General features: G+C 42.5%; 1 protein-coding gene across 2 annotated transcripts in view; it reads right to left on the reverse strand.

The window, feature by feature from the left end:
• The window catches only part of DMXL1 (Dmx like 1), a 157607-nt gene that overhangs the window by 107668 nt on the left and 34374 nt on the right, over positions 1-15565 (reverse strand). For both annotated transcript variants that reach the window (XM_054031319.1, XM_054031318.1), the window contains exons 7-8: positions 6487-6662; positions 2067-2256 (exon numbers count right to left, since the gene is read on the reverse strand). In XM_054031319.1, the coding sequence (XP_053887294.1) occupies positions 2067-2256; positions 6487-6662 (366 nt within the window). The remainder of the gene's footprint in view (positions 1-2066; positions 2257-6486; positions 6663-15565) is intronic.

Consider the following 15565-nt stretch of genomic DNA (forward strand, 5'->3'; position numbering starts at 1 on the left):
CCATTAGCCATACTGCCACTGTCACCAAGTTCCTCATTAAAAACAGAGGCAAAATATTTGCTTCAAGTGTTGTAATCATTTCCTTACACACACCCCGAAAAACTCTAGTCAAGTAAGATTCAAATTTTCATGAGGGGACATGGTCACCTATATGATATTGCTGAAGTCAAACTTTCCTATGTACTAGTCACCTTAGTGTTGTCACAATTTAATACCCCATTGGCATGAAAAACTGTACAAGCATTAATAGTGTAAAAGGGTAAAGAAACAAACCTCAGATATCTGTCAGTTCAGTTCAATCTACCCAGATTCTGATTACCTTGTATGTTGGGGTTTTATCCTCTCTCAATTTGTCATTCTTGCTCATTTCTAACTTTGTGGTAGATAGGCTGTTACGTAACATTCTCCCAGTTTTTTCTTCGCTTTTTTTAAATGAGAAAAAAAGTCTTGTCTCTTGCACTCCTTTTGACTTAGAACATATGAGTAGATAGTTTCTCCCCATTTCAATGTCTTCTTTGGTTACATGGTTACCAACACTGGTTGAATAGCTTTTCTTCTCTGGGCTTGCACTGTGCTGTCTTCTAGATTCCAATTCTACGTTATTGTCACTAATTCCAGACTTGGTAAAACTGCTGCTTTAGCATGTGGTAATACCTTGTTTTAGTAAGTTTCTTCTCTGTTGGAGTTATACAGATCCTGCAAAGCTCGTCTGCAGGCACTGGAAGAAACTCCTAGAGTTTCATTATAAGATTCTATTCTACAGAACTTGAAACGTCAAACTTTCCCATTCAGACCATCACCCACACCATATCCTCTGCTTTATGCTCTTCATCTGGGAGACATAAAGACCATCCATCTAATCCTACCCCTAAGTTTGTGTAGGAGCTGGCTGTCCTTAACTTCTCTCCACAAGTATTCAAAGGTACCTCAGGACATCATTTTTACTTAACACTTTTTCATGAGGGAGGGAGGCAGGCAGGTGGGCAAGGACCACTCTCCACAAATACATAAGGCCTTACAGAAAGCAGTCTGCTCTAAACCTCAAGCAAGGTAGCAAGAGGGAAAAATATAACCTTCCACAGCATCACCATTGCTTTATCAAACAGGCAAGAGAACATCCCGCAACTCGTGTGGTAACCAGAGAACCCCTATCACAGGTACTTCTCAAAGCACCATCCTAACTGGGGTTCCATAGCATCTACACCCTAAACGTAAAGCTGTTCTCTATCATACACCATATTTCCCACATTAAACTAAAAATTATGGAGTACTCTACCTCAGTCCTCAGAACATGAGTACTGGTAGATGAGAGAATGAGGGGAATATTTCAAACCTTTTCCTGCTGCCCTACATAGGTGTATGGAGGAGTACTATTTTACTTTGTATCTTTCTGCTCCAGTGACTTATCGATTTAGTGCAACAATAGCCTTTATCTTCCCAATCATTCATCCTGGCTATTGAAATTTGGACATAGATAAGTTTGTTCAAAAGTATGGCCAAAACCATACAGCATGACTTCAAGGACAGGGTTCTGGCCATAAGACAAGAGGTAGTGAAACTATCAAGCCACTGTTGTCCTTTTTGCCTGAAGATGTCCAAGGTGGGCTGTTGTGCAAGGAAATGTGATCGGGGCTGACATGTTCTAGCACAACTGACAGTTTTCAAGAGAACTCAAACTTCTTCTGTATTTTAAATGTCTTTACTCAATATATTGTCTCTCCATTTATGTGACTAATACCCTCAGAGATGCCAAACTTTATCTGCAACTATTGTATTTTTCTTTAAATAGCTCATTTTCAAAGCTAACATGCATAGTGAAAGCTGAAACAATTAACTTTAAGAGAATACTGCAGATTGTTCAAGAAATCAAGTTTTACTTCATTTTAAACATTCACATCATAAACGTAACTCTAAAAGTTACTCTCAAACCTATCTGTATTTTAAACACTCTTTCCAAAGAAATTATAAAACATGAATTATTCTCAGAATATATTCAGCAAGTAATTTTTTTAATAAATACAAAAAAGATGTGGTTTGTAAAAAACGTACTATCCAACAGTTCTCACCTCTAAAGCATTTTGCATTCGTTCCTTACTAGAAGCATTTCTTTTGAAGTTATTGGTTAAGTTCACTGGTTCAGTCCAATGGTTGTATCCACCAGCGCATGATAAACTATCATTGGGTAACAAAGTCTCTGCCCAGAGACGGCATACATTATCCTTGCAGCAAGTCAGCAGTACATTGCATACAGCACCACTGAAAGAAAGTTTTAGCCAGATTGAAAAAAAACCGTTATATTCGGAGTATACAAATACCCACATAAAACAATGAAAGGTAAGAATTTAAGTATAAATTTCCAGAATTATGCATGACACTATGCCTTAGGTAGCATATAAAAAAATTACAAAACTGAGTTCTTTAATTAACCTGATAAATACCCCCAGAAAAATAGGTGAAACTTTGGAACCCGAAATGGACTAAATGGTGCAACTATTTTAAATATTAGAAGTTTAGTGAACGGTCATGAATACAGCACTGTTATGTGCCTTCCACCACCTCAAACTTACAGTTATGTAACTATGCAATATTGGATCTTTGGTTCCAGCATACAAAACTATCCATTTGGATGTAAAAAAGTGAACTGTATATTGATAGCCAATATTTTATCATTTTTTGTTCTTTGAAGCATTCTACAATTATTAATAATCCTCAGCATTCCCTTGTAAGCTAGGTAGGTAGGTATCCTCATTTTACAGATGTGGAAATTTGGACATAGATAAAAGTTTGTTCAAAAGTATGGCCAAAACCATACAGCATGATTATACAATAGACAGGACTATATAATAAGTTCTTTGTGACCACTTCTATGCTTATTTCTCTAAACATTATTTGCATTATAACAGCATCAAGAAATCCCAATCAAGATCAGAACTCCATTGTGCTAGGCACTATAAAAACTACGTAGACATTAAAGTTCGCTTCCCAGACAAGCTTACAATTCAGTTTAAGACAAGACACTACAAGGGGATGTAACAAATGACGCACGAACATATTCTGGTTATATATCTAATCTGTGGGCATAATTTTGTGATTCCATGTAAGAGATGCCAGGGAAATGGTAATAGGTATTGTTTTGTGTACACACACACACACACACACACACACACACACACACACCTTAAAAATTATCAGATGGCAAATTCCGGGTGGCATGATAGTAAAGATGAATTTGGCAACTTCCAAGGCAGTAGCTGTATGGAGGACATTCAGTATATGAGAGGTGGAATTCAAGTGAGCAGTTAAGGCTGACATTCTTAGAGCACAGGAAGTGGAGGGCAACATAACATACAGAATAAGTAAGGAGCGCACAGTTGTGAAGGGCCTTAGGCTGCTGCAGTTGCACTCACTGATAACTGACTTAGAGGGGATTCAAAGAAAGCCAATTAGCAGATGACAGCAAAGATTGTTAATTTAATAAATGCTTTGTATGACAAGTCTGTGTGCTGTATCAGGACAGACACTGGAGAGACAGAATGGTTTAAGATTGTTCCTGGCATAAGGCAGGGCCGCTTACAATCCCCACATCTTTTCTGCATTGACACAGATTTTATGATGAGAAGGGCAGTAGCTGCTGCTGAAGACACAGCTTCACCTGCCTAAACAATACTAGTAAGACTTATATTTTGCAGATAATATAGTCATACTGGAGACCAGCTTGGATTGAATGAAAAGACTATTTGTGAACATAAAAGCAGAAGGTGCTAAAGTGGGACTTTCTATCAGTATGCAGAATACCAAGCCCATAGTGATAGAAGAAAATGATGTCAACACCAGTGGACATGTGATTGATGAGCAAGAGTACAAGAGAGTCGATGACTTTGTTTACCCTGGAAGTACACTATCTGTTAATAACCAGCTCACTGAAGTAGTAAAGGCAAGAATTGGCAAAGCCCATAGATCATTTTCCCATTTGCCAAACATCAAGAAGATAAATCTACATGCTAAAGTGAGATTATACTACTTGGAAACATGTTAGATGGTAGAAATACACAACAGGAGGCTGAAAGCATCCCACCAGTGTTGTTTAAAAAGCATCCCAGGAATGCTTTGGAGAGATCATGTAACCAAGATAGAAGTGCTGCTCCAGACAGGTCAGTAACCTGCTCACTCAGTAATTAGACAGATATCTTACAACACAGGCCACAGGATCTATCCCAAATAATCCCTAAAACATATGTTTTAGGAAAACAACCGCTCTTGGTTTAAAAATTGACAGTGATGGAGAATCCACCATAAACCTTGGTAAATTGTTCCAATAGTTAATTACTCTCACCATTAAAAATGTACACCTTATTTCCAGACTCAATTTATTTAGTTTCAGCTTCCAGCCATTGGGTTGTGTTGTACCTTTCTTTACTAAAAAGAAGAGTTTATTAACTACTTGTTCCCCCATGGGGAAACAAACTGTAAATCAACTCATCCCTTTACTGTCCCTTCATTGAGCTCATCGAGTCTAAGACATGTTTTCTAACACTTTAATAATTTGTGTGGATCTTCTCTGCACCCTCTCCAATTTATCAATATGCTTCTTCAATTGGGGACACCAGAACTGGACAAAATATTCTAGCAACGATCACACATGTGACCAATATAGATGTAAAATAACCTCTACTCCTATGTGATATTCCCCCCCTTATGCATCCCCGGATCGCATTAGCTCTTTCAGTCATATTATCACACTGGGAGCTCATGTTCATCTGATTATCCAGGGCTCTATGAAATCTGTGTTAATGAGAGCATGGACAGAATCAAAACATTAATGTGGAATCCTGCTCTCCCCAGCACTAAGAGAGTAGCAGGAGCAGCAGGCGGCAGGCAGGGCAGGCTCATGGCTGTGCTACATGGAGCCGCACATAAGAGTCAAGCTGCTCTGGATCAGGAGCCTCCTGATCTGCTGTCCAGAGCCAAAGGGAGGTGGGCTGATGTCAGGGTGTCCCTCCTTCCCCTGCCGGCGTACCCGGTCTCTGCTGAGCTGGGGTGGAGGACAGGGGAGTGCCTGTTTGTGCACCAGCTTCTGGTTCAGGAGCGGTTCTGCCAGCTGCTAGCTGAACAAGTATTCAGGCTGGTGAGTGCTTTGCTTAGAGACACAGCATGCTGACACACACACTCCCTGCCCCCTTCCCCACCCATCTCTGTGGACTTCTTGTGTTACTGTTCATCCATGTCGGTTTTGTCATATTACAGAGTGCTACTTTAAAAAGTGATTTAAAATGTGTTACTTTAACTGTATACTGAATATCTGCAGGGTGTTCTGGTTTTTTTGTAAAATCAGTTTTTTCCATTGCAATCCAATTCTGAACATTTTAATGCATTTATAGTAGGGCTACTTAATTGTTGTTAATGAATCAAACAATTGTTATTAAAAAAACCATAAAGATGGAATTCATTTTTTTTTAAATGGAAAAAAATGAAATCAGAAAATAAATCAGAAAATGCAAAATTAAACATTTCATAGGGCCCTAATTATCCACCACAACCCTCAAATCTTTGCCAGAGTCACTCCTAACCAGGATAGTCTCCCATCCTGTAATTCTACATTCTTTGTTCCTAAATGTATCCATTTACATTTAGGTATATTAAAATGCATACTGTATGATACAGACAGAAGGAAACTGGGATTCAGTGTGAATGACCATTTTATTTAGGTCCTAACATGCCTGTCACCATGATATGTTGGGTCTTCGGGACAGGATTTTGATTTTGTACTGGATCCTCAAGTAAACGGAGAACCAGTGGAGATCTTTCACACCACAATGAGGTAACAGCATTTGCATACATGAGCAAGAAGCCATGCACAAATGTGAGTTTTGTTATAATCAGATTCTGGAAGACCATAAAGAGAGGAGGTGCAATAATAAAATGCACAAATGGCTATTTAGCTAGAGTGCTTAATTACTGTTGGATACACACTGTACTGCAGAAGTCAGAACATTCGCCAGGTCTGCTTGTTAAGACCTAAGTAGGAATATAATTTTGTTAGCGTCTGGACCAAAAGATGAGATTCCTGTCCAGAGCTAAATGCAAAACCTCTCTCTCTTCACCCAGGGGTTTCCCACCCTCACATCTTTAAAAAAAAAAAAAAAAAAAAAAAAACAAGTCTGCCTTTTGCCAGCAGGGTGGTAGGAAATAACTTTTTACTCATAGGAAGTGCTCAAACTGTGGTAAACAGGGCATCAAAGAACCTTGACAGAATGTACAATATAAACGTGAGGTGTATGAGGCAGCTCATCGTAAATACAGAAGTACCAGAGCAGCCACAATTTAGTATTGTTGAATTAGCACAGTAGGAAACTGGATTTAAACCAAGGTCTCCAGAGAAGAGCAGCTAGGGTAGTTTTAAAAAAGAAGCCTATTACAAACGTTGGAAGGAAAGTTTATCAGGTAATGAACAACAATTTACAGATATCAAGCAGTTAAGCTACTGACCGTGGCATGTATTTGCTTGTCTTCCTCCATGAAAATCCATTTACAGATCGAGGATGGGCCAAGTAAACAAATGAAAAATCAACATCTTGTGCTTGTTTTTGTGGACTTGAACTTTGAGGTGTTACTGCTGATCGCCAACTATCGGTATTATACCACACTTTTACAAGACAGTCGTCCTGAGCAGAAAGTAGGAAAACAAAAGAAAGTTTATCCTAGTAGAAATTCCAGGGTGAATAAAACTGGGTTTTTTAAATTTAAATAGGAATATTTATATTAAATCCTGTTAAACCTATTTAAATTAAATTTTAAATGACAACTTATTAAAATAATTTTAATTAAATAAAAAATATAATATTCAAGCAGCATATTTGCTGCTGAAGTTTCAAAGAAAGTCCAACCACTGAACTGGTAGAAGTCACTGGCTAAGCACCTGAACCAGAGTCTGTTGAAGTGCTAAACAAGCTTTTGACAGCAGTAAAGTCTTATGCAGGTGTAGAGTATTTTCTTCCTTTCAGTTTATTCCACTATTTTAGTTCAATTACATGTTCATAAAAAGTTGAAAAACCAATTGGGAGCTGAAAAAGCAGAAAAAATTGTTTCTCTCTTTCAATGTACAAATGAAAATGAAGGGGGAGGATCAGATCTACTAGTTCTAAAATCTGGAGGAAATGGTACCCAGTTCAATTCACTAACTACAAATAGTGCTTCTTCTGTTTATTAAATCAGTTTCAAACATAACATTTTGATAATTTTCTTCTTATATATCCAGCACATTTAAGGTTTATTTAACTAATAAACAAAGGTTTTTTAATATTTTGTGCATTTTTAATAGAATTGCAAATCTCCAAATGCAGCCTGACATTAATTACAAATAAAAAGTTGATCTAGTAAATAAGTGCATCAATCACCATTTTCTAACACAATAATATAAAAATACAGAATATAAATGTAAATTTTACATAACTGTTTAAATAAATATGTATAGGCATAGTGTATTCTCCTAGCTGTCAAGTACTCAGTTATACCAACCACTAAAAGTCAACCTTGTTGGTAAATAAAAAGTTCAAATGTAAAACCTGATTAAATTGATGTAAAAATCAATAGTTCTCGCTCACAAATTCCAATAGATGATTTACATCACCACACACTTTGGGAAATTTCAGCTGAAAATTTTCAACTAGTTCCCACAGATTCTAGATGATATTAAGTTGATGCATTTGAAAGCCTCGAATATCACCTGACAAGGCTTTTTACATAGAGTATCATTTGTCTGGTGGCAGTGAATTAAGTCACTCAGTAAGCTTCAGGCCTTCCTTGTCTGCCCAATATAAAAAACTTTTCAAAGACCAAATGGTGCTATAGAAATCCTAGATTCTGTCCTAGATGGTGAGAGAATTCCCTTTTAGGGGTACTCTACACTACATCAGTGAAGCTGCACCGCTATAGTACATCTAGTGAAGATACTCTATGCTGACAGGAGAGAGCTCTCCCATAGCCATAATAAATCAACTTCCGCAAGAGGTGGTAGCTATGTCAGCAGGAGAAGTTCTCCCACCAACGTAGCGCTGTTCACACTGGTGGTTAGGGTGGTATAACTTACATTACTCAAGAGGGTGGCTTAGTCACACCCCTTAGTGACCTAAGTTATACCAAAGTCATAGTGTAGACTTTGCCTTAGTCTTGCTCATGTCAAATCCCCACCTCCTCTTGGTTGTCTGAACATCCTAACAGCATGGAATTCCTGGAGGAGCTGCTGAGATATTCTGTCATGGTTTCAACTTGTGCAATTCCATCAACTTCAGCGGAGTTAATTCTGACTTACACCTGTGTAAACAGGAGAATCCAGGCCACTGACTTGAGAAAACTACACAAACACCTAAGACATTCAGGATAATGAAGAAATTTAGGCACATCTACTGTCCAGTTCTCCAGATTGTCTCTAACTATGCCTATAGAGACAGGATCTTCGGCCTAGTCACAAACAAAGGGCTCAAGAACTGTACCATATCTTGGTCAGACAACACCTTCCATACAGTGAAGACTCAAGGGCCCTGTTAATCTTGGGAACATCCCAATGAGAAAAAAAAAAAACCAACCCAGCCAAAACATCAATGTTCTAGGTTTCTAACAAGCAAGTCCATTATGATCACACTGACATGGTGGCAGTAAAGAACCCTCTCCTCATCCCTATAGATCACTTAGGCCTTGTCTACACTACGAGAGTAGTTCGATTTTACTTAAATCGAATTTTTGGAATCGATATTGCAAAGTCGAACGTGTGTGTCCACACTAAGGACAGTAATTCGACTTTGTGAGTCCACACTAACGGGGAAAGCGTCGACATTGGAAGTGGTGCACTGTGGTCAGCTATCCCACAGTTCCCGGAGTCCCCGCTGCCCATTGGAATTCTGGGTGGAGCCGCAAATGCCTTCTGGGTAAAAAAAAAGGTGTCCAGGGTGCTTTTGGGTAACTGTCGTCATCCGTCCATCACTCCCGCCCTCCCTCCCTGAAAGCGCCGGCGGGAAATCAGTTCGCGCACTTTTCTAGTCAGTGACAGCGCGGACGCCACAGCACTGCGAGCATGGAGCCTGCTGCAACCATCACTGCAGTTGTGGCCGCTCTCAACGCCTCGCAACTTATCATACACCTTTCCCTGAGGCAGATGCAGAAAAGTCAGGCGAGGAGGCTACGTCAACGCGGTGATGGCCTGAAGTCTGAGAGTAGCACAGACCTCTCAGAAAGCAGGGGACCCAGCGCCGAGAACATCACGGTGGCAATGGGTCATGTTGATGCCGTCGAAAGGAGATTCTGGGCACGGGAAACAAGCACTGAGTGGTGGGACCGCATAGTGCTGCAGGTCTGGGATGAATCCCAGTGGCTGCGAAACTTTCGCATGCGGAAGGGAACTTTCCTGGAACTTTGTGAGTTGCTGTACCCTGCCCTGAAGCGCAATGACACCCGGATGCGAGCAGCCCTGACTGTCCAGAAGCGAGTGGCCATATCCCTGTGGAAGCTTGCAACGCCAGACAGCTACCGGTCAGTCGCGAACCAGTTTGGGGTGGGCAAATCTACCGTGGGGGTTGTTGTGATGCAAGTAGCCAAGGCAATCGATGTACTGCTGCCAAAGGTAGTCACCCTGGGAAACGTGGAGGCGATCATAGATGGCTTCGCAGCGATGGGATTCCCAAACTGCGGTGGGGCCATAGATGGAACTCACATCCCTATCCTGGCACCGGAACACCAGGCCAGCCAGTACATTAACAGAAAGGGCTACTTTTCCATGGTGCTGCAAGCACTGGTGGACCACAGGGGACGTTTTACCAACATCTACGTGGGATGGCCGGGCAAGGTTCATGACGCTCGTGTTTTCAGGAACTCTGGTCTGTTTAGACGGCTGCAGCAAGGTATTTACTTCCCGGACCACAAAATAACTCTTGGGGATGTGGAGATGCCTATAGTCATCCTCGGGGACCCAGCCTACCCGCTAATGCCCTGGCTCATGAAGCCCTATACTGGCGCCCTGGACACTGAAAAAGAACTCTTCAACTACCGGCTGAGCAAGTGCAGAATGGTGGTGGAGTGTGCTTTTGGCCGTCTCAAGGGGAGATGGAGAAGCTTACTGACTCGCTGTGATCTCAGCGAAACCAATATCCCCATTGTTATTGCAGCTTGCTGTGTGCTCCACAATCTCTGTGAGAGCAAGGGGGAGACCTTTATGGCGGGGTGGGAGGTTGAGGAAAATAGCCTGGCTGCTGATTACTCACAGCCAGACAGCCGGGCGATTAGAAGAGACCAGCGGGAAGCGCTGTGCATCCGGGAGGCTTTGAAAGCAAAGTTCCTGAGTGAGCAGGGTAACCTGTGACTTTAAAGTTTGTGTATTGAGAAGCTAAACCTGCCCCCATTTCTTTGCCCAGTTAATGTTGACTATCCTATCCAGTTACATACCCCCTTCACCCCACTTCCAACACACGTTTCAAAATAAAAATAGTTCTACTTTGTTAAAGCACACCGTTTTCTTTAATACTGTATTCGCGGGAATTTTTTAAAACTGGGACGCAGACTGTGGTGCGGAGCGGGTGTACTGTAGTGGCGCGAATGCAGCTTCTAAACTCAAGGATTGACAGGCTCCGCTGCGGTGGGATGGTTGTTTCAACGGAGCCTGTCACCCCTCCTGATAGGGACTGTGTGTATGGGGGGGGTCTATGTGACTTTGTGGCAGGGGGAGGACGGTTACAGATCCCCTGCTGTGTGGCTCTGTGATCCTGCCTAAGGACCGCCGCTTAAGATCTGTAACTGCCCTCCCCTGCCACAAAGTCACAGAGCAACCCACCCCCCACCACATAACATGAAAACAACCTCCCAGACTAACCAGGGTAACTAGTCACTGCATCACTGCACTATGTATGTGCCCTGCTGCTGTGCCTGCCCCCGACTATATACCCTGCCAAAGGTGACTGTCCTGTCGAATTACCAACCCCCTATCCCCCCCTCCTGCAAAAGAACATGATGGAAACAGTAGTTAACAGAAACGTATTTTTTATTATCAACCAAACATGGAACTGGGAAAGTGAAACTTGGACGGGGGCTTGTGTCAGGCGGGAAGGAAAGAACTTGTCAAATTTTGGGGAATGAGAGCCTTCTGCTGCTCGAGCTCTCTGCAGGGGTGGAGTGAGAGTTAGCAGGGACTCTGCCGCCTCTCCTTCTGTGCACTTTGGGTGAGGGGAGTATGGGACTTGGTGGCGGGGGAGGGCGGTTAGAGATGGACTGCAGCGGGGCTCTGTCCTCCTGCCTCCGTTCCTGCAGAACATCCACAAGGCGCCGGAGCGTGTCCGTTTGCTCCCTCATTAGTCCAAGCAGGGTTTGAGTCGCCTGCTGGTCTTCCTGACGCCACCTCTCCTCCCGATCCATGTTGGCTTGGTGCATTCGGGTCAAGTTCTCCCGCCACTGGGTCTGCTGTGCTGCCTGGGCTCTGGAGCAGGCTATAAGCTCCGAGAACATGTCCTCCCGTGTCCTCTTCTTCTTATGCCTAATCCGCGCTAGCCTCTGGGAGTGTGATGACAGGCTAGGTTGTGAGACAGTCGCAGATGGGGCTGTGGGAATGGGAAAAAGGGAGTGAATTCCTCAGAAAGATAAATGTAGTTGTGAACAAAGAACATAGTCTTTCTCTGCTAACAAGACCATGCACAGCACCTCTCACATGCGCACTCAGCACAAGGTCGAATTCTCGGCCTTCGCATTCAGTGCCTGGGGTCTTCTACAGCACATTTGAGAAGCCTCTCAGGAGAACGGAATTTCTGTTGCAGGCAGACATGGTAAGCCGTAGACTTGTGGCAGCTTAAAACTTTAATATTAGCAATGGCCTCATTTCACATTGAAATCAATGTCGGTCCCTGCTGCCAGCAATTCGGCAAGCAGGAAGTCTGCTCCTGTCCCACACCCTCGCGGCTGTCCCCGGGAACGATCCCTTTCGGCTGCCCCTCTCCCGCCTCCACCGCGTGGCTGCAAACCAGCGGTTACAGTTCTGTAAAGGAACGGCAAAGCAGTCCCAACACTAACATTCCCCTACCTCATTCAAAGCAGGTCATCATGAGCGACATCACCCTCATGAGGATCTCTGACAGCGAGAAAGAGAGAATGCTCCGGGAAAGCCTGCAAAGACCAGGGCCGTATGCTGCCATGCTGTGCAGAGCAATGATTCCAGAGTACTTGATAGTCTCGTGGCGTGGCAACGTGTCCTACTACGGAGGACCCAATAAGGCCGCTCTCCCCAAGAACCTAATGCAGCGGATTTCCAATTACCTCCAGGAGAGCTTCCTCGAGATGTCACAGGAGGATTTCTGCTCCATCCCCGGACATATAGACCGCATTTTACTGTAGCTGCTGTAGCAGTGACTAACCAGTAGAGCGGCTTGGGCAGGACAATCATGCAAAACCGGACATTGCTAGATTTTTTTTCAATAGTTGCACTGCCCATGACTGAACCGTTAAGCTAATCAAACTAATCATGAGAAACCCATTTTTTAAATTGTTAATATTCCTGTTCTGTTACAAATAAATGTTTAGATTTTTACAACACTTACTGGCTGATCCTTCCCCAGATTCTGTGTCCGGGGCAACGGCTGGGGAGGGTTGGTAGGGGATCTCTGTAAGGGTGATGAAGAGATCCTGGCTGTCGGGGAAATCAGCGTTGTGAGCGCTGTCGACTGCCTCGTCCTCCTCATCTCCTTCCTCATCTTCCCCGTCCGCTAACATGTCCGAGGATCCAGCCGTGGACACTATCCCATCCTCAGAGTCCACGGTCACTGGTGGGGTAGTGGTGGCGGCCGCACCGAGGATGGAATGCAGTGCCTCGTAGAAACGGGATGTCTGGGGATGGGATCCGGAGCGTCCGTTTGCCTCTTTGGTCTTCTGGTAGCCTTGTCTCAGCTCCTTGATTTTCACGCGGCACTGCGTTACATCCCGGCTGTATCCTCTCTCTGCCATGTCTTTAGAGATCTTCTCGTAGATCTTTGCATTCCGTCTTTTGGATCGCAGCTCGGAAAGCACGGACTCATCGCCCCACACAGCGATGAGATCCAAGACTTCCCGATCAGTCCATGCTGGGGCCCTCTTTCTATTCTGAGATTGCACGGCCATCACTGCTGGAGAGCTCTGCATCGTTGCCAGTGCTGCTGAGCTCGCCACGATGTCCAGACAGGAAATGAGATTCAAACTGGCCAGACAGGAAAAGGAATTCAAATTCAAATTTTCCCGGGGCTTTTCCTGTGTGGCAGTTCAGAGCATCCGAGCTCGTACTGCTGTCCAGAGCGTCAACAGAGTGGTGCACTGTGGGATAGCTCCCGGAGCTATTAGCGTCGATTTCCATCCACACCTAGCCTAATTCGACATGGCCATGTCGAATTTAGCGCTACTCCCCTCGTCGGGGAGGAGTACAGAAGTCGAATTAAAGAGACCTCTATGTCGAACTAAATACCTTCGCGGTGTGGACGGGTGCAGGGTTAATTCGATGTAACGGCGCTAACTTCGACATAAACGCCTAGTGTAGACCAGGCCTTATTCTCAGATGATCTATGAAAGAAAAGCCAATGCAAGAGAAAGGAAATGCTGGTGATGGAAAAACCTCAAGAGACTCAAACAAAGCTACAGTACATGGACCATTATGTCCATGAAAGACAAGATCCTTCTCCGCTCTAACAGTCAGAGTCTCACTCACCAGAACTATCCTAGATTTGGAGCCAAATTATTGCAGTGACTGAGTGGTTGCATTTTTATCAGCTTATTTCACAGAAAAAGTGACCAAAAGGACTTCTATTTTGAACACCAGGAATATAAGGCAAAGGTAAATTAATGACATGATAAGATACTCATAATTAAGTCCACTGTGTGGGGGAAGATACCTGCCTCCAGAACCTGTCCCACCAAAAGGACATTTCATTTTATGCATGAGAACACACACACATTTAACATTATGGGCTGATCTAAAATAAACAAAGATAATCCAAAAACTGAATATGAAAGTCATCAGTAAGCATTTCCTTAAGGATAGAGCTGCCACTGAAGCATTTTGTGCACACTAGGCATTTCTAGCATCAAATAACCTCCCTGATCAGCATCTTGTGTGAGAAAGAAGGAATCAAACAATCTGCAATGACCCAGTTCTCCTGTTTGAGATCTTCTCCAGTGTAACTAAGCCAGAGATAAAAGAAAATAAAAAAAGATTAAGATTTAGAAGATTCTGCACTTACATACGGAACTAGGTTAGTTACGGTCAACTTCCCAATATTATTCTCCTCATATTGCTTTAACAACATGACAAACTGGCTTTATCCCTTTTGTTTTTTGAATTTGCAATGTGACATTATACATTGATTTCTTTTGGTCACAATTTGTACATCAAAAGCTTTTATCCCAGTAAATCAACTAGTATGTCTTAAGGATTGCAACATGCTTTAGGGAACTATTTGTAGCTGTAAAAATGTCTGCCTATTATACAAGAATATACTACAAATGTTACACTTCGGTATTGGCAATCATTTATGGGAACAGCTGTATTACTGAAGTCAAGCAAACTGAGTCAATTTACTACCAACCATACACATACTATGGGAGCCTTGTTTCATTTCCTGAAATCAGAAACTTTTTATCCATAACCTTAATGTTATATGATCTTCACTGTAAGATATTTTGAGCAACTGATTTCCAAAATTATCAATTCTCAGAATATGGCTCTGGACATGGTTCAAGAACATTCTGACAGGACCTTTTTGTGATGTCATGTCAGTATTTAAGTCCCCTTTGAACAAGAATGATAGCATTAATACCATCAATAGATAGCCTATGTACATACTCTCCACAGACACTGCAGGCTCCAACATGAACAAACAATACTGTTTTCCAGTGCACCCATCATACCACCTTGAGTTCCCTTCGCCCTGATTCCACAGCATTAAGTTTTGTATTCTCTTTTGAAGACTGAGTAAGGAAAATTAAATAGCTTTTCTAGAAGTAGAAGTTGGCAGATCATGTGGTTAGCACTGTTAGAGATGGGACAACATGGTGGTGGTTTCGCCTTGAATACCATTCCCAAGCTGCTGCAACCAATCAGTGCTTTAGTAGCTTGAACTTGTTCACTACCAAGTTTTCAAAGCTAAATTTGTAAGCTGCCACAGACATTTGACACTAACATGGGTACCTATTAGAAGTCACTGATCATGGAGGCATAAGGTTCTTAAATAAGCCTGCATGGAAACTTAAGATTTAATGCTTACATGTCAAACATTCAAAAGTTTCAGCCAGTCTGATTGCTCAGCCAACTTCCAGAGAGTCTATATTTTAATGGGATAAAGAGATACTTTTTGTGCAACAGATTGCTTAACAGGTGCTGTCACTCATGTTAGCACATCAGCTTCTCTTCGAAAATGTATTTTTAAACATTAAGAAAAAGCTCCAATATTTTCCATTTACTTTTTAGTAAGGAATCACATCCAATTTTCATTTCATGGGCCTACTCCTCTGGTACAGACTGTTCACTTCCTAATGTCTTATGTTTTGGCACTGAACTATTGTCTACTCAAAACAG

Source organism: Malaclemys terrapin, chromosome 6 (genome assembly GCF_027887155.1).
Source record: "Malaclemys terrapin pileata isolate rMalTer1 chromosome 6, rMalTer1.hap1, whole genome shotgun sequence".
Taxonomy (NCBI): Eukaryota; Metazoa; Chordata; order Testudines; family Emydidae; genus Malaclemys; species Malaclemys terrapin.